The following is a 26,273-nucleotide window of genomic DNA, read 5'->3' as shown; positions in this document are numbered from 1 at the left end:
AAAGTCTGTTTTTTCAAGCAAGGAAATTCATTTATAAAGATGAAAAATGTGGAATATAAAACAAAATATTTGTGGAAATGTAGAAGGTCTGCTCTCATAGCATTAGATTTAGTAAAGATTTTAACTCATTCTCTCCCTAGAAGTGTTTTATCTCAAGTTTAAAATAATACAAAAAAATACAAAGAAAACACTATAAAAAAAAAATGAAAAATAATTTTTTTATAAGTAAAATAAGGTGACCTATATGGCCAATTAAATTATTTATATTTTGGTATACTTTGAAAAATCACATTTCCTCAATCATAAGAAGTGTCATGTCATCACAATAGAACAATTACCAGCAGCATGGCAGTAAGCTGTGGGTTTGTTTACTAAAATATTTGTTTACTAAATACCCGTAACCCTGAAAGTCATCAGAAAACAGATTTTTTTTTTTTTAAAAATGAGGGTCACTACGAGAATTCTTTAACTTAAAAAAAAAAAAATTCAGGAAAAAATAAGCAGTTGAGCAGAAAACTGAAATAATTTATGTAAGTAGGAGAATAAATATTCCACATAAGGCACTTGAAGGCAATACAATACTGTGTTACAACACTTTGACAACACAATCATTCACAGCTCTGAAGTAGAGATCAATCACTCAAAATGCTCAATGGTACAGGTCAATCGCTATCATTCACACAGCTTTTTAGTATAGATTTATCACTGACAAATCATTCACACTGTGGCATAGATTTATCACTTATTCTTTCATGCGTATACATTTTAAAAATGACAAACAGATGACTGACATGGCTAAGCTGTGTTTGGACATTGTGACAATAACCAAAATATTGTGACAACCAAAATATTGTGACAATAACCAAAATATTCTGGTTTTTTTTTTAGCCAACAGCTTGACCAACTGGTAGCAACGAAAATAAAATTGCATTACACCACTGGATATTTTTGCACATAATAAATCAACTATCTTTCCTTAGACAGTATGCATACGAAGACTTTAATCACAAACAAAAATATATTAGAATTTACTAAACCCTTTTTTTTCTTATGTACACAACTTTTTTTTTTGTCAAACTGAAATGTCACTGAGTAATATGAAAACTATGTACACTTTTATGATACAAAATGCATTATTATTTTAAAACATATTATGGTCATCATTATATTATGAATTAACTTTACACATACAACAAAGTTTTGTTTTTGTTTATAAAAACAAATGTTTTCCCGTGACAGTAAAAATGGAATGATGGGCTACTGTCATGACAAACAAATAAACACAAACATTTAAGTGGTCACACAGTAAACACAACACATCTGAACACGATACAAAATTCCTCAAAACAATACAGATAAACCATCTCAGATGATAAACACAAACATTTAAGTGGTACTTTACACATCTGAACACATTACAAAATTCCTCAAAATAATACAGATAAACAATCTCAGATGATAAACACAAACATTTAAGTGGTACTTAACACATCTGAACACATTACAAAATTCCTCAAAACAATACAGAAACCATCTCAGATGTACAGTTTCAACCTCTTTTGGACTCAAAATCACTTGCATGCACAGAAATCAAGTAGGAAGAATGTCTAGATATTTCATTTACATTTAACTTGTTTCTAATATTTACATGTTATCTTTTTTAGTTTCTTTAAATCTTTTTTTTTTTACATTATTTTACATTAAGAATGTCATGTAATTAAAACATTCCAATTCACAAGTTATGCATTTCATTAACATAAATCCACAGAGTAAAAAAATTGTGTGTGGTAGCTTGGTACTAACTGTCTGGGTCATCATCCTCCATCACAGCTTCTGGGTGACCTCTGCTGGGCGGGGTCAGAAGTCCAACAAGCTGAGCAGAGAGGTCCAGAGATGATGGACACTCACGTTCTTTCTCTTTGAATGCAGTTTGATGAGCAGCCGCGCGATCCTACACAAAAAGAAAAAAATTATATTTAATTTCAAATACCAAAAGGAAACAAAACAGCGTATTAAAGATCAACTTAAAATGAAAATCAATATTAAAAAACATAGTGTCCTTATGATCCCATGATTAGGCCAAACTCAAAATGGAAATATGAATAAATAAATGTGTTTTTATTATTGACTGATATGATCTACATAATGTACAGAAGCCTTCTAAAACAAAACTAGCCATTCATATTCTCTTATATTCTGTTAGATAAATAACCGTGCAGCCAATAGTCTTGGGCTGATAGCACGTAAGTCATGAGTTTGGATCTCAGTTTGGACTTGGGGCTGTAGGACATCCCTATTCCACCCAGCTCTGATAAACACCTGTCTTTTGTTGGGAAAGTATGCCTCAACCATGTGTACTCTACTTTATGGATCGTTAAGTCTAAAGACAAATCTTCACAATTTAAAAAAATTGTACTCACAACTAGTGCCATATCCACATTATGTGTCTGTATATTGTGACAGTCTTCAGAGTTGATGTTCTGGAAGAACTTGATGGGGGACTGGCCCACCTCCAGGATAGCTTTGGCAAAAGGTGCCATCCACTTGATGCAGGGGTAAAGGTCGGCCCAGTTAAAACCTGGAACAATAAAAAAAGTTTAAAATACTTGCGAAGCTGTTCTTGAATAAAATAATGCAAGTCTTGTAGACTAAAAAGGCTCTAGGAGAATGTACAAGTATTATTACTTGTACAGTTTAAATTGTTTGAATGGAATACAATTTAATTCAATAAAAATTAAATTTTTAAAATCCAATAACAAATTTTCTGAAGGTAGTAAACTTAAAAGAAAAAAAAGAAAGGTACTTTGCATTATTTACCTGAGACGTCCATAACAAGCTGCTCGTTTGTGTGATGATACAGGGCTGACGCAGCAATAATGCTGTACCTAAACTGTAGGGATCCCACGTCCATCAAGCTCAAGTCACAGAGCTAAAACAATGATAAAATAAGGAGAGTTACACCAGTTGTACAGCAACACAATAAACCACTACTTAGACTTTCCTACTTCAGTACATATTGCTCAACTAATACACATTCCATAAATCACGGAATGAACTATTCATATAAGACATTTCCTATATCATATCAACTAACACATTCCATAAATCACAGAATTTAGCTAGCTAAAATAGAAACACTCCTTCACCCATTACACAGTTAAACAGACATCCCCTAAACCACTACACACAGTTTATCACCAGAGGTAGACACTAAACAAACACACCTATTGCCTAAATCACCACACATAACTAAGACAAAGACACCCACAGTAAAGAAACATAACTAAGACAAACAAAGACACCCACAGTAAAGAAACATAACTAAGACAAACAAAGACACCAACAGTAAAGAAACACAACTAAAACAAACAAAGACACCCACAGTAAAGAAACATGAGAACTGTGCTTACTCTGGAGATCTGGATGAATGCATGTGTGGAGAACTGTGGGAACACGAAGCCCAGCTCCTGGTCAGTGATGTGTTCCATGTTGGCCACCTGAAGGTACACCCCGAGCCAGGCGTTGGTTGTCATGGGTGAGAGGTCCCACTTCAAAGCCTGGGAAAAAATTATTTTTAAAATTTCAAGCTACTACAAAATGTACAGGAAATTACCGCAGCAGTTTAAAATATTCACTTTCACTACATATTGTGATTTCTACATATTGTGATTTAGTCTGGCATTAAAATTTAATCTGTAAATTACAATTTTTATAATGATAAATATTTTATTTATATTTGTATTGAGAAATAAAAGCTGGTGTTTAAAGACTTACTTTAACAATGATCATCTCCTGTTTAATAATATCTTTCTCTGAACACGCTGAATCAGTCACATAAGCAAACTCCGCAAGCTTAGGGGGATATATTTCCTAGGAGAATAAAATGACACAAATATAGAGCAAGTAAAAAAAATCAAATATTTAATCTAGAAATTTATATGATTATAACTCTTTTGTAAGGTTCAGGCTACTTCATGTGCCAATGAAACACACAATTTTTCATTATACTTGAACCAATCAAATGTCAACTTACTTCCAACTTGGCAGCAATGAAGAGAGCAGAGATACCAAGGAGCTGCAGCTGTGTCTTGGGGACTCCTTTGGTCACACTCAGGTACCGGTCAATGAAATCAACTGACAAGGTGAAGGTCTCTTTGTGTAACCTGTACACCTCGCACACCTAAAGGATTGGCACAAGTATTTGTATACATTTGCTCTCCCTTGGGCCAATGTTGGGTGGTTTATAGCAGTCCTGGGGTACAAATGTGTGTGGGTTTAAAGCCTACAATGTTGGGTGGTTTATAGCAGTCCTGGGATACAAATGTGTGTGGGTTTAAAGCCTACAATGTTGGGTGGTTTATAGCAGTCCTGGGGTACAAATGTGTGTGGGTTTTAAGCCAATTACCTCTGAGAGCCAATCTAGCAGGATGGACCTCATGCGAGGCTGGAGTTCTGGATGGTTCTGGAACAGACCAGAATCCCGCTGGAATGTCATTTCCTTTTTGATCATGTTCTGCCAAACTTCCTGTGAATCTGCCCAGCTGGAAAATGGAAATTACGGAATAGGAGATTATTAAAAACATTCATACTGAACTAAGATTTTGCTAATTTTGTAATTAAATTTTTTTTGTAGATGTCCAAAAGACTTGGATACAGAATATACAATGGAATAGCATTTTTTAAATTCTACTACTTGAAAATTTTAAAGTCAAGTGTGGCCAGTAAAGCCATTTATAGGAAACACAAGGAATTTGTATTTTTTAAGTCTAAAGCCAAGTACAAAGAGGTTACTTACTTAAAGCTGGGAAGTGGAGATTTATTTGAGCCGAGTGGCGTGGTGAACACATTTGTGAAGCGCAACTGGAAATCTAGTGACCGGAACCTGTCTGTGCCCCGGGTAGAGACCTCTCCCCCGTCTACCTCATCTTCTGAGGAGGAAGCACCTGTGGCTGGCACCAAAGAAGATGATATCCACTGATTCTGGAAAGAAAGAAAAAATATTTTCCTTAAGTTAATAGCAAAGATGATATCCAATGATTTCTGGAAAGGAACATAATTTTTACTTTAAACTATCTCCTAAAGTTAACACTAAAAAGGATAATAATAATAAACACTAATTGTGAAGAAGTAATAGAGAATTTAAGTTATTTCCTTTGGCACCAAAGACAAAAAAGCACACAGGCGTATGTAGATCTACTACAATTTGGAAAAAAATTATATTTTAAAATAATTCCCAAATAGACTATACTCCGATTTTGAAACGTAGAGCTAACTATCTGGCTAAAGTAGTTATGTTAGTTTACAACTTGCAAAATTTCATTGAAAATACTGATATCCTGTAATAGACTTCCAAAAATAGGTGTGTAAAATTGTTAGTAGTATTGTAATCTTGACTAGTGTTATGGTTAGAAAATAGGGTTAGGCTTATCGTAGGAATAGGCTAAGGATTAGCATTGGACATTAACAAGCCGAGTGTATTAAGTTCTAAGTAAACAGGAATAATTGTTTATTGAAGAGACATATCTTTAAAGATTTCAGTTTATAGTTCTATTAAAAATATTGCTCAAAAATACTGAAGAAAAAAACATGTACATCATGAAAACATGTTGACATTTAGTTATATGACAGCAAAGTCTTTGCAATAGAACCATTGATATGTTAGATCTGTCTGTATAGACTAGACAATCTCCAATAGATACTGATGAAATCAAACTATTTTTAACCACCTGTAACAACCTGTATTTAAAGACAAAGAACAAGTTCTAGATACCAACATGCCTCAAAATTGTCATTCTCCAACTTTTCAGAAGACCAAGTACTTCCATCTAAAACCTCTTCTGTCTCCTCATAACTATCATCAACATTAAAGTACTCTGACATATCAGGTGTGGCTATGGTCATTGTCTTCAAATGTTTGTTTATACTGCCTAACGCCATTCTTTTAACAATATAAACACTAGGCACATTAGGATCTTCCACATATGAAAACACTGCTTCAATACACTAGTCCAAAAAGTTATGTGTTGGTGAAGAGCCTTCCTAACTAATACAACCAAAACACAGCCTTAGCCGTGGTCACTAAGCTTAGACCAAGCTAAGAATAAAGACGGTATTTTTCATCACTTTCCAAAAATAGCTCCCGATGACCAGTGTTCACTGAGATTACGCGCCAATAAAACAAAGGTGTGTTTTTTATTTATAATTTTATTTTAACGGGAGATAACTAAAAGTTCTACGTCTTTAAAATTGTCTTTCCCTCTGAACGAAGTTGAGAATATTTGGGACTGTTCTAAAGATACCGGAAATAGAGGACGTAACGAAGTCAATGGGCTACTTATTACGTTGTGATGAAAAGTTACGGGTTCTGTACCAACTGGTACCCACATTAACTCGAGTTAGGGAAGTGGTAATGAAGTTTAATTGCATCAAACGACCAAGGGTAGTGTCCACACGAAAGTACTGAAACACGCGGGAACGCTACAGGTGGTCATGTAGGGGAGGGGGGAGTTACGGGGAAAACTATCGTTCACACATCACAACACATGTGTTGATGAGTTCAACAGCCAAGCTGAACACGCAAGTGTTGGCTGTGCTTGCTGGGTGTTATCAGTGAATATATGGATGTGAACTCTAGAACCCGACATCTTAACTTACAAAAAAAATATCAGATTATTTGCTGAAAGCGAAAGGTTCATTGACTCCAGTTTTAGAAGCTTGCTTTAATTTAAAATGCAATAAAAAAAGCCTACTAAATATTTACTTGTAATTTAAATAATTCTCAATTGCTAAGACCAATCAAGTTTAAAGTATGCAGGGTGTTAAGACATGCTTCTTTGATATGAAATTGTTTCCATCTTTGAACAATAACATGATTCTTTTCAAATAGACGAGCGATATCCTTTAGCAAACCTAGCTCAGAACGTTGATTGCATAAAGGGTCTCACTGTTCCGATAAACGGCAAGAATAAAAAAAAAAACCACAATAATATAATTACCTTGCTAGTTCGCATTTTAAATCCTCATTCAAACTCAAGTCTTAAATGAATACTAAAATACGTAAATTTAAACTTTTAGAACTTCGGATTGAAACCACTACGATATTAGCAGTGGGGCAAAAGTTGATCAAACTATCCAAAAGTTTTTTAAAGGACTCTCACCACTGGCGAGGATGTCAACACCTCGACCTCTGACGCTACATCCAGCTGCACGTAGATCTGGTTCTCACAGAACTCGGCAAACTCCGTCAGAAGGCTCGGCTCCTGAGGCATGCTGCACGTTATTTGCACACTCACATGCAGATACTTGAGCACGTGCAGAGATTCAAACCAAGTCCAAAATAAATTTTTATAACTCCAGTCCAGACAACACGGAAAGGTTGAAAGTCCGAAATACAATGTTGATAAATATGCAGGTCCTAAAGATGTGAAGCCGCCAGCACGATGAATAAAATGGTGAAGTCGCTAGTCACGCTATAAAATCCGAACACTCGACTGCGCCCAACTCTCCAACGAAACCAAGTCAGACCGGGCAAGCAATGATCCACTTGACTGGCTTAAAATTCAACTCCCAACTGAAAGTGAGCCGGCCATCTATGTCTTCTTTAGTTTTAAATAGGCCCTGCCCACCCCACCGACTCCTCCCCGGGCAGTCCGCACATGTGGTTGTTGTCCGGTCTACTTGCTTATCTTAATCCGGAAGATGACCGCTCTTGTAGACTCACTGACGCCAGTGCTTTTGTTACAAAATACTTACGTCGTCGCGGTTTTTTTTTTCACGCCTCGCTGATGACACCTGTGGTCAAGTCCATGTTGAAACAATCCACTACGTCATCGCAGACCGGCTCGAGGCTGATTAGCGAGAACAAAACATGGCCTTGACTTATCCTTTTGTCCAGTAAGTGGGTTAAAGCGTATTTTTCCCCAGACGTGTAAAACACACCCAGCCCGCCCCTAAAGAACAAGATTAACTTAAGGCGGCTAGATGGATGAGCAGATACATTTTCATCGTCTGGATAAAATAATGATTGTACCAATACACTACGGATCCAACATTTGAAGGAGTTGGGTTCATCCAGCAACCTCAGCCATCAAGTTACAACCAACTACTGATGAATAATCTTCAGTAGACAGCGATGAAAAAAATGAATCCAAGAATGCCTTATGTGTGGTGGAAAACCTAACAAATGTTAGGGTGACCTTGCATCATTCGCTGCATACTTGGTGCGAACATGGCTCAAAGATGACCAAATCAATGTACATAGCAAATTAATAACTATTTCAATGCAGTTTGAGCAACTTGCTTGTAAATGGGGTCTACAATTTATTAAAGAATGAAATTCTCGAACATCTCATAAAACACCGGGTCAGCGGGCTAGGCACAGCGGTAGCCTCACATTCATCGGCCAGACGGCTTCAATACAGCATCGCAACTCATGCGAGACGAGATATGAACCGCTCGGGCGGGACGGGAGTGGACGCCCGGGAATCTCCGGTGACGTAATCGTCTGCTTGTTGAATGGACGTCACAGGGGGGGGGGCACCCTCGGGGTACTGACCTTCGGTTGAAGGATTTTTTTTTTACTTCTCCCGCCAAACTCCACCCCCCCCCCCCCTCTATTTCCTTTCCATTTCTAAGCTGAGTGATATGCCCAATGGCGCAGACCAGGTCAAAAGCCGATTCTAGTTTTTAACAAACACTAGACCTAAATTGAAAAGTCTTGATCGGCGGGGCAGGAAATTGATGTCATGTGACGTATTCAATTAATCCAGGTTATAACGGTTTCCAGGGTACCACGTGATCGACATCAGTACCAACCATTTTAAATTCCCTAGATTGCTGTGTATATTTAGTATAACTAGTATAGGTATAACTAAAAACACTTTTTTTTTTTTTAAATCCAAAACTGCGACATGTGTGATGAAAAATAAAGATATAGGAGGGAGGGGAGAGAGAGACAGGAATACAATACGGCCATGCTTTAATGCACTGAGAAAATTTATGTGCGACTTTCTGAAGCCAAGGTCAAGGTTAAAACTTCAATGGAAGCCTCTAGACAGGATGGATGGTTTTTAACGCTGTCTGGTCAAGAAAAGAGAGGGGGCGAAAACAAGCTGCTTCTTTCAGTGGTCAGCCGGTCAAATCTCACGAGACCACGAGGTTTTAGTTTTGGTGCAGGAGGGGGGGGGGGGGAGGAGGTGATTTCGGGGAGGGGGGGAGGAGGTGATTTCGGGGAGGGGGGGGGGGGAGTAAGAAGAGATGATCCATGACTTGAGAGAAACAAAAATTGGGCTGATAAAAACGTATTGCATAATCGTAAGACAGGTGTTGGGGCGGCAAAGAGAAGAAAACAAATGCTCTATCAGCAGGTGAATACATGGATGGAAGGAGATGATCTCTGGCAATTAGCCGGACTACAGGCGATTTGTTTCAGAGGATTAATGATTATTGGCTGGCTCAATTGTAGTTTGGTAACAAAAATCATGTCTGGTTTTTTTTTATTATCAAGATGGGGAAGGGGAGGATAGGAGAGAAGGAGAATTTTTTTAAAAGACTGCGTTGTGTTACAATATATACATTCTTTTATCCCAAAACTGACCATATTATGAAGAATTTTTTTTTTAAATGATTCTAAACGAATTACTCTACTTTTTGTGTAAAATAATACGAGTGTGTGTGAGTGTGTGTTCATGATGTAGACTACGACGAAATAAACAAACGGTCACAATTACGATTTGCATCAAGTAATTGTTATAAAAGTAGTAGGCCTACATATTTAAGCCAAGGAGGGGGAGGTGGGAGGCGTTCCACGATGTTTGGTGTTAAAGAATGTTTGATGTTTACACTAAGTTGGAGCCTAGAATACGTGTTCCAGGGTCCATTAGACCCCCGTGTGATAGGCCCATAGGAAATGATTGGGTGGGGGGTGGAGGAGATTTCTTAAGTCGCCATGTGACTTTTGATACTAAAATATAAATCCTTGGTACATGTTTGGTGAAGCTTTGTAAATTCCTCGCGACAAGATTAATGGATTATCCTTGTTGGCGGTGGGGATTAAGATTATCTTCACAGTGCCTAGGTCTGGTCAGCAGGATGAGAGTGGTGGGGGGAGTGTCCAGTTTAATCGGTGGGGCGGTGGGATGGGGACGTGCCGCAGTTCATGTACATCGGGACTGGGGGAGGTGGGGGTTGTACTAATACTGGGAGGTGGGGACAGGGGGGAGGTGTGTCAAGCTAAACAAATGGGGATTAGGCAGGTTAAACAGGAGGATGGTCAGGCTCAACTGAGGAAGGGAGGATGGTCAGCTTCAACTGAGGAAGGGAGGATGGTCAGCTTAAATGGTCAGCTTCAAAGGAGGAGGAGGGTGGTCAGCTTCAACTGAGGAAGGGAGGATGGTCAGCTTCAACGGAAGAAGGGTGGATGGTCAGCTTCAAAGGAGGAGGAGGGTGCGGTGAGTTGAGAGAGGAAGGATGGTCAGGATTAACACGGGAAGGTGGTCAGGTTAAAGAGTGAGGGAGGATGGTCAAGTAAAATAAGGGAGGATGGATGGTCAAGCTCAATGGAGAAAGGGAGGATGTCCAGAGTAAAACAAGGTAGGTAAGATAACTTAAACAGAGGGAGGTAGGGTGGTCAGGTAATAAAACGCTAATTGCCACGAATAAGCAATTGTGATCAATGCTGTGCTCAGAAGCTAATAAAACAATTAACTACAAAAAGTGGGCCGAAAAATTAACTCGACATTTTTTTTTAACAAACAGCTAGTCTCGTTGTACACGATGGTGCTATTATTAGCCCCCGTTTAATTATCTATCGCCTGGCGATGACCGCGAGTAGTGTCTCTCTCGTCTTTTCCGCCCCTCAATGAAACAGAAAGGCCGAACAAAGCAATATTGACGATCTCATCGATTTTTGTTTCAAATGCCACGGGTCGATCACGCGTGAAGGGATCACCGACCGAACCATCGGTGACTGGGCACCCGCGATCTGTATCTGCTGGAGGCTTTGATGTGAATTTGTCTTTGGCCAGCTTGAATTTTTTTTAATGATCACAGACACGTGGCTGGTTTTTTTCTCTCCCCAGATTTCATGGCCAAAAAAAAAAACGACAAAGAGAGTTGATGTGCCAGGAAGGATGATGCGGAAAAAGGTATTCAATTACGCTGGACTAAGTTATTAAATATCCCCGAACTAAGTGATTCTGGTGGGAGGGGGGGGGGGGAATAGCAAATTTGAATATTAAATAATATGGTGTGGCCAGACTGGCTAATACATTAAATTTTTAACAAAATATTTTTAATTTGAAATAAATAGAAAACTTGTCATCAACTCCCCCGACCAAGCTCCTACATAGCTATTCAGCAATGCCCCCCCCCCCCCCGACCAAGGTCCTACACAGCTATTCAGAAATACCACCCCCCCCCCTGGACAGGGCAGGAAGTTGGGCGGTTCAACAGCCGCATGCTAATGAGAAAAGAATGTTGAACCATGTTCCAAGTGTGGTCAACTACGTAATACCCTCCACAGTACTCAACAATAAAGGCCCCCCACCCCCAAGTACTCAACAATAAAGCACCCCCCCCCCACAACTCTCATTCATCATAAGATTTTTAACTAGTATTGCCACCCCTGAGTGTAAGCCAGGCACCCCCTCCCCCCATGGACATACTCCATCCTCACCCCCCTTATCGCCCCGATAGAGGTTGTTTGTAGCTAACATAATTATCGCGTCCATTTTACTTTTAACCCACGCCAGGGTCAGGTATCACTTCTAGCACACCAACACAATCAGCCCGGGGGGACGAGCATGTTTTTGTTTTCAATCCAACGACCCACCGTGATTGCGTCCTTTAGTCCCCTCACAACATCACATATTTGTACTTATCCACAACAACACATGATATTTGTACTTATCCACAACAACACATGATATTTGTACTTATCCACAACATCACATGATATTTGTACTTATCCACAACATCACATGATATTTGTACTTATCCACAACAACACTTACAGCTCGCGGTCTTTGGTCTAGGAAACAACCCAGGATAACTATACTTGTCCACAACGGCTCAAGATAATGCTACTTATCCACAATGATCCATTTTTAATTAAACTTATCCACTCAGCTTAGAGACGCGGGACACTCCGGCCTGAATAAGCAAATCAAAGTTCTAATTTAATCGAGATTTTTCCCACACAAGTCAAGTTGTGTAATCACATGACTTATCCTCAAGTCATTACAAAACTTTCTCATAAACTCGAGCTTTACATCTACACATTCTAACATTAGACGGGTATAGGGTGGGTGAGGGTAGTGAACCATGTAAGAGAAATATTTCTAAAGCTTTTTTTTCCTACTTTTATCTATCAGGAATTCTTTCCTGGAAAGCACGGAAGAAGTTTTGTAAGATTTCATACATAGCCAGTCAAGCGTTGCGGACTAGCAACCCATGCGCAACGATTTAGTAACAATGTTCAGTGTTCTCGCATGTATATGGAACATATCCATGTTTGTTGTTGTACATGTATATTGAACATATGTAAAGTGTTCGCGGCATGTATACGAAACAAATCCGTTGTTATGTTCACATGCGGACCTATATCGAACGTCTTTCTTTCTTTCTTGTTTATGCTTGAACACATTTTATACATGGATGATACAGATTTATTATCTTAGCATAGGACAGTACACCATTAAGAAATTTAAATCAGTAATGTGAACGATATTAGACCAACATCTCAGAGGATATTAGCCCCCCCCCCTCCAAGTCATGTGTGTAACTACACATTTTAATTAGTCCAGGTAATTAGGTTCTCCTACCCACCCCCTTCCCACACCTCGAACTATTCCACGCGGACATTAACGGGCATGAAATTTTTCCATGAAGGTTCAGATAAAAGCCTCGGCCTCCCTAGGCATCAGGTGTCAAGGATGCGAACCCACGCCATCTAAAACCGAACCCGTCACGCTATCCGAAAAGAAGAAAAAAAAACCCCTTCGCAATTATTTCTTCAACCGTAACACCCCCACTCTCCCAACGCCCTGTCTCCGTTATCTCCCGGCCAGGGAAAGGCAATTAAAGATCTAATTAGGCGTAGGCAACAATTAAAAAACCCACCCGGTATTTATTTCTGACTGACGCCCCCCCCCTGGGGCAGGACTACCATGACCGTTACCCAACACACACGCCATCGCAAGTCATTAGTGCCCACCAGCAACCTTAAGCCCATCCATCGGGAGATAATAGCATTTAGCAATAAAACCGACGGTTTGAGATAGTGGTTGGATCACTGGACCTTGTTCGGTTACGGTTCGTTGGTTTTTAGGAGGGGAAATAAAAATAAACAAAAATGTGGGTATCTGAAGAAAAAAACAAAAACCATCCAACTATGAAGCTGGTTGAAATACTCTAAAACTGTAGACAATTTCCCAGCAATAACTGTTTTTTTTTTTTATAAGTTTATATAAAAGCATCATTGAAAGTAAGCAAACATTTTTAGAGAGATTAAGTTAATAAAGTATGTTGGGGGTGGACATCAATGCTTGATGCTCAAGGGACAATCGTGCTGGACATGCCACGTGACCAGCAGCCTAGGTGAGGCGTGGCCAACAGGAAGGACCCAGTGGGTGCCATGGCAACTAAACCATGACCGGGCCGTGCAGAGTGCTGGAAATCTGGGCATGAATTAATCATCAGGGGCGGGGAAGAAGGGGGGGGGGAAGGGCGATTCTATAACATGCATAGCTAATTTATTGAAACTATAACATGACCAGACCGGACGAGAAAGTTCAACGATAAAGGGAAGGGTGTTGTAGGGATAAGAAATTACGAATGACTTCTTCAAAATGTTAAACAAGAACTACAAGAAATCACCACCACACTTTCAACACAATAACAGCCAATTGACTACTAAACAAAAACATTTAATCATGTGAAGTTTAAGTAATTATACGTATCAGCCTTTTTTTTCTAAATTTATCTGAATGTTTCACGTGTGCTGGGAAGATAATCTGTTTTAAAAAAAAAAAACACGACAGTTTTTAAAAACACACGAGCACACACATTAACCATCCACATCCGAATACAACAACATCCACATGTTGCCACTGAGCCATCTTTATGGAGGCGGCTGTACACAGACAATTTGTGGCGAGAAGTGAGCAAATTAGAACTTGACACTTTATCTAGGTCTATGAGTTTGCTTTATTTTCATGACAGTTAAGTATTGTTTTGTATTGCCTTAAAATTTCTTGTGCAGGTCGAGGTCAAGACTAGGACATGGATTTTTGCAAAACAAAAAGGTCCAAGTTTTGCGTGTGAGCCAATGTCGATACTTTTCAGGGTAGTGTAGGTCATGGTCGTTTATATTTAGGGTAGTGTAGGTCATGGTCGTTTATATTTAGGGTAGTGTGGGCCACTGTCGATATACTTTTCCGGGTAGTGTAGGTCATTGTCGTTTATATTTAGGGTACAGTTGGCCACAAGTCGATATATTTTTAAATGTCATTGTCGTTTATGTTTAGGGTAGTGTGGGCCAACGTCGATATATTTTTAAATGTCATTGTCGTTTTTGTTTAGGGTAGTGTGGGTTAATGTCGATATACTTTTCAGGGTAGTGTAGGTCATGGTCGTTTATATTTAGGGTAGTGTGGGCCAATGTCGATGCAGTGTTTGGGATAGATAAACATTGACTCTGGTTAAACCCAGTATTCTAAGTCGTCCATTGAGTCGTACCTTAAAGCGCCGCCGTACTTAGGTAAAGGATGTGAAAATTCCCCACAAAAGGCCCCTAACAAAGCTGAATGGAATGCTCCGAGGCACCCACAAACCCCGTGGGTGGAAAAGTTACACCCCATACTAAAGTGAAAGGGCGTGGGTAGCGTCAATATTTTCGCGTGGGGGCCGGGCCGGTCTAAGAATATCGTCACGGCTCCATCAATGCGTGTCCTGGCAGTTCCATCGACGGAGGAACAAAGGTTGCGTCATCTTCCCCACCCCTTCCCCCATCGCTCCGCAAACAGCCAACAATACGAGGCGGGTAAATAAAAACACCTCGACAAAAGCTGGACGCAGACGATAACCAACACAAGTTTAGACCCTCGGTCACGATAACCAACACAAGTTTAGACCCTCGGTCACGATAACAAACACAAGTTTAGACCCTCGGTCACGATAACCAACACAAGTTTAGACCCTCGGTCACGATAACCAACACAAGTTTAGACCCTCGGTCTGGACAAGGCCGGCAAACAACGAGCCCCGGGTCCACTCACCCGTGGTGAGTCATGTCAGCCAACTGTGACTGAGGGGAGGGGGGAGGAGGAAACAAGCACGGTCCACTCAAATCCTTAGTGCCTTAAGTCTGTTGGCCATTGTAATTTGGATTGGATTAGACGAGCGTGTACAAGATTTTTGTAGACATTTTTCTGCTAAATTTACGTTTTAAAAAAATGTAGGTTCTACTTGAAAACCTGATCTTCAATAGATAGATGGTTTCAGAGTGTTGTTCCCCCCTCTCCCTTAAAAGTATATAAAATAAAAACTAAACTCGATAATAAAGTATATTGAACTTACCGTTGAAGAGAACCGGTTGGTTGAATCAGTATCGACTCAGCCCACCCCATCAACACAAAACAAATGTAGCGCATTTACTTACATCTATTTTTAAAGATGTTACCCGGATCGGCCCACGCCTCACCTCCTTGCTCACCACCGACCACGTGCAGAGAAAACAACACACACCAACAACATCCACCAAGTTGACAACACAAGAAGGGGTCTACCCATTTCTAAATTTAGCTTTCCAAGAAGCGTCCTTCCCCAACCTCTGTCCGCTTATCATATAAGACGGAAGAAACTAGACTGTGGGGTCCGTGGTTATAACCAGGCGACATCTGGTGCGGAAATGTAAATTGGACAAGGTGTCGTCGGCTTCAAGCCGTCAAACACAAAGACAAGAAGAAAAAAAAAACTGGGGAGATCTAATAAGCGATTAACTTCATTCTTTGTCAAACCGGAATTTTTTTAATCGATATAATCGATTTATAGAAACGTATTAATAAGTTATTGGACTGATTTTCGTGGCATCACGTGATGTTTGAGTTATATTTCTTAGTTACAATATGGCAATCGTACAAGATGACTCGGTATATGAGCATAAGGTAGGATTTTAAAGTTGTATTGTTAGATTTTAGGATTGTTTAATAATTTGCTAGTGCGGTGATGTTATAAGAAGGGTAACAGGGACGGTTTATTTATCACTTTGGACAGAATTTTAAAAAGATAAGCATTTCGTGTACTAAGTCAAATTACACCTTTAGTATACTAAGTCGAAGTAGCCTATATATTTTCTGAAGTAAGCCAAGTACACATTTTATGTTGTACGATAAAGTATAGGAGCAGACAAGTGTAGTGGGTCAAAAGTACACGTACACTTTTAAAATGACGTGGTAAAATTTAAGTACACTAGGTCAAACGTACTGCTTTAGAGCACTAGGTCAAGATCACAATGTACTAGGTCAAGGTACACTTTTCCCCAAAAGTAGGTCATCAGTATAAACAGTAGAAAATACTGTACACAATACAAATTTCCTAGGTCAGAGTACACTTTTTTCTGTACTAGGTAATCAGTGTAAACAGTAGCCAACAAAGTAGGTCAAGATAAACGTACACAATACAATTTTACACGGTCAGGGCACATATTTAGTGTACTAATTCAAAGGTATAAAAGTTTTTGGTACACAAAATGACCACAGAAGAGAATGGTTTGGTAACTAATTTATAGGGTCGTTTCAACCAGCACAGCATGTCCATGTTTGTGGGAAAACTGAGCTATTCATGCCATGAAACCTATTGTTACACATTTTAACCCGAGGGGTTTTATTCATTAAAACTTGGCCATCATAAACACGCTATTGTTCCAACTGGGACAAGCTGCCACTGGCCACCCGGGGTCTGCCTTGAGCTGTGGTAATTCTCAAAGACTTTTCGGTCGATATGATCCTCTATTGACTTTTTGGTAATAGGTGATCGTCCATAGACTTTTTGGTAATAGGTGACCGTCCATAGGCTTTTTGGTAATAGGTGACCGTCCATAGACTTTTTGGTAATAGGTGACCGTCCATAGACTTTTTGGTAATAGGTGACCGTCCATCGATTTATTGGTTTAGGTGACCGTCCATCGACCTTTTGGTCTAGGTCATCCATCGACTTTTTGGTCTAGGTGACCGTCCATCGACGTTTTGGTCGAGTTGACCGCCCATAGACGAATGCTAGAGCTGACCATCTGTAGACGTAAGGTCTAAGATGTTCAGCTGCTACCAAAGTTAACTGATTACGACAGAGGTCATTCCCTAATTATTACGTCATAATGAGTTCATTCATTCGAAACAGAAATACGGATGTATCCGATTATTCTGAAATGTTTTATATACATCAGAAATTCGTCTTACAAGAGAAGTAGAGGTAATGAAAGTCTTACAGGAAAGGTTGAAGAAAAGGCATAATCATTAAAAAAAAAAAAAATGAAAAGAAAGAACGCCATCGCTTGTTGTTGGTGGGGTTTAAAACCGTGTCGCTGACCAACTCTCACAGCAGGCTCATCAACGTCACTAATGATCACCTTAGGGGGCGTATAACTGCTAATTATTTACATGAACACCACACAAGACACACATACGGCGAGGGAATAACATCCACCCCTGACACGGACAGAGGGGGGTGGCAGGTCACTCACAAGGTGGTCAGCCAGCGGTACAAAACAAAAACTATCGCATCAAGGGAGGCTACTCTAATTTCAGGTCTTGTCACGTCACGGTATCCGCCCGCCACCACTTTTCGTGGCATGTTGTAAAAACGAAAGTTGCGACGAATGGTAGCTTATTGTGCTACCTTTGCGTGACAGCGTACATACGATCAATCTTTCTAATACCAACACTACAATGCTATTCAATCTAATGATGAATTGACTAGTTCCCTATAATCGATAACAAGCCCGCTTGTTCGACTATTTATTATTGGTCAATATTATACAAACAGACCAATAAATAATATAAACAATAAACGAAAGCAGAATGAATAAAACGTATATTATACAAGGCTGGGCCTTATTTTTTTACGACAACAATAATTAAAATGACGTAAACGTTAGCTCCATATCGTTCACCGCGGGGTCACGTGTAACAGGAGCCGTGACGTCACTGGCCACTGCAGACGCAGCAAATAATTCAAGGCGACATGTGCTTCCCCTCCGCCCCCACTCCCCACCCATGCTCGGAATATAATTCGGGATTATTTGCTTTAAAGATCACATTTATAATGTGGTGGGGTGGTTAACTTGACAGCCACACGAACCAGGGCAGCCCAACCACATGAATTAAACCCCCCACACACCACAAAAAATGCATTTTAGGACAAAGCTCTAAACCTCCCACCATAAATAAACACAACGTGCAGAAAAGTTCAGCCACCAAATCGATCTTGTTCACCCAGTACTTGATGCACGATCAACTCGAATCTAAATATAGATTCAATATGACCAACACGCCCAAAATAAACATGGCCCATATTATTGTATGATTTTTTTTTATATATATTACGCCTCAAAGCGACAACAAGAAAATGCTTTTTAAAGTTAATATTTCTAATTGCTTATCGAAACCGTGTGATAAAAAATAAATAGCCCTTAGCCAAACCGTTATCCCCCCCCCCCCAATAAAAATAAGGAGCACCTAATCCACTCCAATAGTAAAAATTAAAATTTGATCTAAAAACTAAAAAAAAAAATGGGGTTTGAAAATAAAATCTATACTGGGTCAAGAGTTTATCCCCCCCCCCCCCAAATCACTGGAAGAACCCCCCCCCCCCCCCAATCCCGACGTGCATGACATAATGTACAGACAAACCCAAAAATAGAATGCATGTTAAAAATTGATCGATTCTAGTTATGCTATTCCATGGGTACCGGCTACTCGATCAGAGTGAGACGCGGCCTTATGCACGCTGGTTAAACTCAATACATCACCTCAGTGTATTAACTATATGACCACACCAGTTGACACAGTCCGGTCTCAACACCCCCCCCCCCCCACACACACACACACGGACCTGTCCTGACAATAGGTCACATAAAGGTACCTCCACCCCTTTCATTAAGACGATATATTCTTTTGAAGAAAAAAAAAACAAAATTTGAGTGACAACAACATACGTCAGCAGAGAGACAAGTCAACAGTCGGCCACAGTAGTTAAAACAAACACAACATCCTGTCAAAAATAACTAGCATCATGCCTACACGGCGGCGGCTGACCAAATCAACAACGTTAGAATAACAACAGCAAAAAAAAAAGTAATTAAAAGATAAATAAGATAAAAATGAGCAGATGTCTTCACCGACCCACACACCAACACGGGTGTGTACCATACAGGATGGTGTGTACCCATACAGGATGGTGTGTGCCCATACAGGATGGTGGATACACATACAAGATGGTGTGCCAATACAGGATGGTGGATGGTGTGTACCCATACAGGATGGTGGATACACATACAAGATGGTGTGCCAATACAGGATGGTGGATGGTGTGTACCCATACAGGATGGTGTGTACCCATACAGGATGGTATGTGTACACATACAAGATGGTGGATGGTGTGCCAATACAGGATGGTGTGTACCCATACAGGATGGTGTGTACTCATACAGGATGGTGGATGGTGTGTGCCCATACAGGATGGTGTGTGCCCATACAGGATGGTGTGTACCCATACAGGATGGTGGATGGTGTGTACCCATACAGGATGGTGTGTACCCATACATATGGTGTGTGCCCATACATATGGTGTGTGCCCATACATATGGTGTGTACTCATACAGGATGGTGTGTGTACCCATACATGATGGTGTGTACCCATACAGGATGGTGGATGGTGTGTGCCCATACAGGATGGTGTGTACCATACAGGATGGTGTGTACCCATACAGGATGGTGTGTACCCATACATATGGTGTGTGCCCATACATATGGTGTGTGCCCATACATATGGTGTGTACCCATACATATGGTGTGTACCCATACAGGATGGTGTGTGCCCATACAGGATGGTGTGTACCCATACAGGATGGTGTGTGTACCCATACACGATGGCGTGTGCCCATACAGGATGGTGGATGGTGTGTACCCATACAGGATGGTGTGTGTGTGCCCATAAAAAAACACGTGAGTTGCTTATTTTGGAAGAAGAAAAAAAGCCAGTGACTAGACGGCCCGTCATGGCCAAGAAAGTGCTCGTACGCGCGCGCGTCGCATTGCATAAAGACATGAGCTGAGCCCACAAGCGAGGGGAGGGTAGAGGGAGAAACGCCGGTGAGCAGTATATGGCGGGAGAATGATTGCACGTACAAGCCGGCAGACGCCTACCTGCACTCAGAAATGGGAGCAGACGAGCTGAGAGCAGGCACACAAAGTCAGATAGATTTATGTTTAGTAAATGATAGAAGAAAAAATACGAAACAGAATACAATGAATAAAAGAATCATTTTTAAAGATTAAACAATCTAACTTAAGACTTTCTAAATAATGGAAGTTAAGTGGGGAAAAAATAGGAGCAACACCTGTTTTTTTTTTAGCAATGAAGACGAAAAAAAAATTCGCGCTTAAAGTCCTTTATGCAAAAATAGGTCACGTATTTCCCCCGCACTATCATAATCTGTTAACGGTGATCGCAGATTGGGTGAAGATGAGGAGGGGGCGGGGAAGGTAAAAAAAAAGAAATGCCCCCCCCCCCTCCCACTTCCTAATAATGAAGAGAAAAAAGGTGGAAACGGCAGGTTTGGAGCGCAAATATTAGTACCAGTGTTAATCTGTACGCGGGGCCATATCAAAGCGAAATAGGCGGCAGAGGTGATTGCACGCGGCGCGGACACACAAAAAAAAGTTGCAAGCAAACAAAAAACGTAAACAGAAAAAATTGAACAATGACTTGGGCACCGGTAAGCGGAATTAAAATAAAAAACGTGGGTCATGACCATTGAGGAATAAAAAACCCACAAGCGCAGCAGTTTTTTGTTTTTGAGGACTGGGGGATTTTCATTGACTTATCCCACGTCTAGATCTAATATAATTATTATTGTTAGACAATTTATTACAAGACAAAACTACAACTACACTACTACCAGTTCTTACTTTAAGAAATTAGTTTAGAATTCTAACAGCACCAACAGACAGATACACACATTTTAAAAATGCTATTTTGAGAACCAAACCATGGATTCCACTAATTAAAGTTGTTTTTGTTTTATCCTCAGGAAAAATTACTTTCAAACTTCAAAACCCCATTTCAATAGAGATGATTTCGTAAAAAAATAATGACCAGTACATTAAGGATTATTTTGTAATAAAAGATAATAGTTTGCTAAAATATAAATGGTAGATTTTTTTTTTAAAATGTGAATATTTCACAATCACAGATGACAACTTTTGATAGCAAAAATTAAATGTATTCCTTCACTGTTAAGGACTGCTGCATAAAAATCAGGGGAAAATATAGAGAATTTAATAATTAGTTATTTGTTAGTCTACAACTTTGTCATTAGGAAACTAATTCAACAGTCAATTAGCATCAGCAACCACTGTGTTCTTAAACAAACAGCCACTAAAAAATATATCTCCGCAGGCTGGTGTTAAGACAATAGGACATTCAACCAGACAGCTGAGTCAGCACAGTGCAGGGGTTTTATTGATTAAATATAATAAATTAAAAACAACAAAATAACGGTAGCTGAGAATTAACGAGAATGTGAAAAATGGCCTACCATTAATACACAATTTCAAAGTAATGTATATAATTAGCTAAGTTAATAGGTACTTAAATTATTTTTTTCATACATAAAATGTGAACAGTCTTTAAATATTTTAGTGAAAGGCACTTACATAAATAAATCAAAAGACCGTTGATGGCCATATAACAATATTACATTTAAGAACAAGAAGTTAGTGTTTAAAGATGGCATTAATCAACAGTTACACAAAAAGAATGAAAGTAACTTTACACCCAGATCTAACTCAGAGTGGCTGATCGAAGTGATGAGCAAGAGAATGAAGCCAGGATAAAACAACTCACCCTGATTCTGAAGTGTTGTCTGTTGGGCTGTGCCAGTTCTTGATTTTCATTCTGTGTAAATGGTAAAACAAAAAGTTTCAATGTTGCACTAGAACAACTTGATACACCAAGTAACACACCCACACTGTGGGGGGACAAGCTTATAAATAGCCAATGATAACAGCTGAACGGTGATGTCAACTGCCCTAGATTACTACCTGGTATCACATACTCCAGTTTCAGAAGTTTATCCCCCCCCCCCCCTCACCAGTAACAAAACAACTAAAGACTTGCCCTATTATTTTAATCAGATGCTTATCAAGGGGCAAAAGACAGTCACTCCAGCCACAGCAGAGAGTGGTCTCAAAACAAGTTGCGACAAACATAAAAAGTCACCACTGACAGTCAACGAAACAAAAAACGTAAAAACATGTTCAAACAGATCACTGGGTCCTAGAGAGCACTTGTCCATGTCACGCTGACGAGAGGACACACATAGCACCCCAGTTATGATAATGTCCAAGTCACAGCATCAAGTAATGGAGGAGGGGGATAAAGGGAGGAGAGAGAGAAAAAAATTGATCCTCGCTGTTTGAAAGATAACAAAACATGCTTCCACTTGTTTCATGGAAAATTTAACCCAACTATATCCAAACATAAGGTCAAACAAATACTTTGCTAAGTTCCAACATGACCAGAGATTAATCTTCCAGTACCACTCATGGTTCTAGCTCAGATCATGTGTAGGTACTTGAAGTAATAACTTAAGAAAGTTCAAAATCAAGAATTTAAAAAAAAAAAAAAAAGAATCAGACTTAACATTGTTTAACAAAAATAATTATTTGGTATGAAAAATTGCATCTTCAGATAAGACTTCCTAAGGAAATTAACTCATGTCTGAGACTTCAGATAAGAATTTATACACTAATACCAAACTGTAATATGTCTACATAACATATGGGTTTAATTAACCTTTAAAACAATGTTAATTAATGTGCAGCAGCAGAACAGCTTCTGGCTTCATGTTAAGTAAGAATGGATGGTGTAACTAAAGTTTTTTCTCTTTAATTTTGTACTCAAATAGCACACCTAGCGTGGGAAAAATGTAAATATGATGAATAGCAGTATGTCATAAGGACGCCCTAAACTGTATCAGGATTTTAAACGTATGCCTCAAAAGATTTGTGAACCATGACAAGCAAACAATGTTGAAAGGTAGGTATATTTTTAGACCTTGTTCAGGGTCAATACACTTGGGATCAAAAGGGAAAAAAAACCAGTGATGCAGATGAAAAAAACTGCAATTCAACAGAAAACAATATAACAAGGGCAATGTATGTTAAGAATGTGATGTAATTTATTTGGTTCTACACCCACACAGAAAACAAACATTGGCCTGAATATACATTAACATACATACATACATTGCAGTTTATATAAACAAACGACTGATAAAAAAATACTTACAATGACATCTAATTCTGCTGATTCCATTGTTCTTCTGCGTTTAGATGAGGGGAAGTCTACAGCTGATTCATTGTCTGATGACCTAGACCGTAGCGCATGCCTCTGGCTAAAATAAAAAATATTCTGGTATCAAGATTTATGTATTCAGCAAAGTTGTAAAATATTAGAAAAGGTTTTTAGTAAGCACAGTAGATGTGTGAAGTGAACATTAATCCTTTTCTAACTTTTTAGTACTGTGACCATTTCTTGCACAATGATTTATTTTAATTTTGACTTGCAAGCTACAAAATCCTGATGCCCACATTACTATAGGCTGTTGGGAGTTTTTTGCTCCAAGTATGTTTACCAAAGCCATTTAACAAAGTGGTCATTCTACCATGTGAGTCAGTAATTTTTAAGTTTTCTGATCACACAACATTATTATTAGTAATTCTGAACAAGTCTTTGACAGTAAGTACCATATTGTCAGACATACTAGCATAGGAAACAAGTGATGCCATTGGATAAGGCTAAAGAGACATCCTTGTTATTTCTATACATAACATTAGGCCTACATACCTAAATATGATACCAAAAAAAGAATAGAATAAAAATAAAAATAAAGGCTTTGAAGTCTGTTACTTGTCAGTTATAAATGATTGTTATAAATGATGAGGATTTCATATTTTGTATAATTCAAACAGCATTTTTCTTTTCTCATGCTCATGGTGCAGTTCTCCAGCTTCAAATAACACTCATCTGTATAGTTCTTTTAGTACTGATCAGTGTTTCAAAGTTTCAGTATTTTAAGCCACATGGCCTAGGCAGTAATAATTTATTGAAGAAGATAATCACAGACATTTTCCTAGCATCACAATTGTTTCAGTGACTAGCCATAATCTAAACCCACGGTGCACCTAAGGTAAATGGAATCCAGCTATTATATGGCCTAAGCAGTAATTATTTATTGAAGAAAATAATCACAGACATTTTCCTAGCATCACAATTGTTTCAGTGACTAGCCATAATCTAAACCCACGGTGCACCAAAGGTAAATGGAATCCAGCTATTATTAGATCTATATTCTATAGCCTAACAAACTCATCAAAATTAATGTGGATAGGGGAGGTGACAAACCTTCATTGAAATAAATGAACAAAAATAAGTCTATTATTTGAGTTTACATCCATCACTTTAAGATTGACCATATGGCAAAGAAATGCACCTGTACTGTCAATAATCATTGATATTGAGTGACATCATGTGTCTCAGTTATCACTTCATTATAACCACTAAAAATTAGTAACTTTAATAATATATATAAATGAAGGTATTTTATAGGCTTAGAATACAAAAACTTAAAATAAAATATGGAAAAAGAGAATAATTAAAAATATCCAATTCATTGAAAATAATACTTAGGGCTTTGGGCCTATTCTATTTCAATTAGGGCTGGATCTATTAATTTTTCACTGTTTTATTAGCATTAATAATTAAATGCAATGACTAAAGTGAAATCATCTTATTTTAAAGCAGGAATATTAGTTTATACTATACTTACCCTCTTCTTGACATTTTTCTTCTTTGGGGATAAACAGTACACTCCTCTTATTCCACACTGAAATAAGACAAAAATCAGCTGAGTCCAGTCATCCAGTATGGGTGGGAATAGTTATCCATTAATTTACCCATTTATAATGGAGAAACATCAGGAGCTGATATCAAACATAGATAAACAAAACGATATATTTTAGTTACTTTTTAATACCTAAAAGAAATAGGCTCTATAGATCTGGAAATATTAAAATTGGATGTGGCGAGACAGTCTTAATGCATTTTGTCTGGCGATTTTTTTTAACACCGACACCTGCTGACACGGCTATGTCGAGCTGGCTGCATCAGCTTTTACCCGACAATACGTCACTACTAAATTATATAAATGAACTTTCCGGTTGCACATTGAAACATAAGTTAACAAACCTTAGTAAAGGTATAAAACGTTACTGGAAGACTAGTCCTAAACCATATTGCACAGTCCGTATGAAGGCTCGTTCTGAGGTCTCTTCAGTCACAGCCGGACTTCCCCGCCGAATCACTTCACAAAGCTTGCTTTCGGCGCCAAATTGAGGTCATCGTATAGTACTCTGTTATTACTTTTTTGACTTAATTTTTCAGTTTTATCTTGATATACTCTAAATTAGCCAAATTCCAACTAATAACGTCGAAAACTAGCCGTTTATTTTAATTAAATTTGATATTGCCGATCACTTTCTTTCAACGTGTCAACCCAACTGCTTTATCAGCAGAATCGGCGGTCATCGCGGGAAGAATGGTAAAAAAGTCAGATTTCCGAGTTCAGCCGAAAAGATCGGCGCGAATACACAAAAATTACAAACATAAATAACACTAAAACATCAAAACTGATAAAAATAACTTGAAACTGTCATTACAATTCGTCTTTAGGTTCGTCCAGTCTTTGTACCCATTGCTAGTGAACGCATAGCCCTAGCACGAATGTATCAGAAAAATGTAAACAATCGGACAGGCAGATAGTATATGACTTGAAAAAAAGCATATGTGTGACTGGATATAATAAAGTTACATACCATTCGAAAGCTTTTAAATCGAATTTTCATGTTAGCTCATAAAATGCATTAAGCGGTATGTTTGTTTTCAAGGATTACAGAAAAAAGCAATGGCATAGGGGCCGTTTCTGAAACCATCAA

General features: G+C 38.8%; 1 protein-coding gene across 2 annotated transcripts; it reads right to left on the bottom strand.

Annotated features, from left to right (window-relative positions):
- Window positions 1-859: 859 nt before the first annotated feature.
- On the bottom strand, window positions 860-26,273 carry LOC131929047 (G1/S-specific cyclin-E). Of its 2 annotated transcripts, none has more exons than XM_059285230.1 (12): window positions 26,154-26,273; window positions 25,109-25,165; window positions 23,569-23,674; window positions 22,123-22,173; window positions 4,796-4,980; window positions 4,406-4,541; window positions 4,034-4,180; window positions 3,775-3,870; window positions 3,411-3,557; window positions 2,818-2,929; window positions 2,421-2,578; window positions 860-1,951 (listed from the first exon to the last, which is right to left on the bottom strand). In XM_059285230.1, the coding sequence occupies exons 2-12, from the start codon at window positions 25,120-25,122 to the stop codon at window positions 1,799-1,801; spliced, it is 1,305 nt and encodes a 434-aa protein (XP_059141213.1). In that variant the 5' UTR covers window positions 25,123-25,165; window positions 26,154-26,273; the 3' UTR covers window positions 860-1,798. The 2 variants fall into 2 exon arrangements, with proteins under 2 accessions (XP_059141213.1, XP_059141212.1); XM_059285229.1 differs by lacking the exon at window positions 26,154-26,273 and adding an exon at window positions 25,528-25,820.

This window comes from Physella acuta, unplaced genomic scaffold (assembly GCF_028476545.2).
Source record: "Physella acuta isolate Inbredline_101_S28 unplaced genomic scaffold, ASM2847654v3 ptg001586l, whole genome shotgun sequence".
NCBI lineage: Eukaryota > Metazoa > Mollusca > Gastropoda > Physidae > Physella > Physella acuta.
Note: the sequence above shows the minus strand (reverse complement) of the source record. Positions and strands in the feature narration are given on the sequence as shown.

What these genes read in the sequence shown, in the direction of transcription:
- LOC131929047 (XM_059285230.1), bottom strand. An exon ending in TGCTAGATTGGCTCTCAGAG is followed by an intron (nt 4,181 to 4,405) that starts GTAATTGGCTTA and finishes CCAATCCTTTAG; the next exon opens with GTGTGCGAGGTGTACAGGTT. An exon ending in CATTCATCCAGATCTCCAGA is followed by an intron (nt 2,930 to 3,410) that starts GTAAGCACAGTT and finishes TCATTGTTTTAG; the next exon opens with CTCTGTGACTTGAGCTTGAT.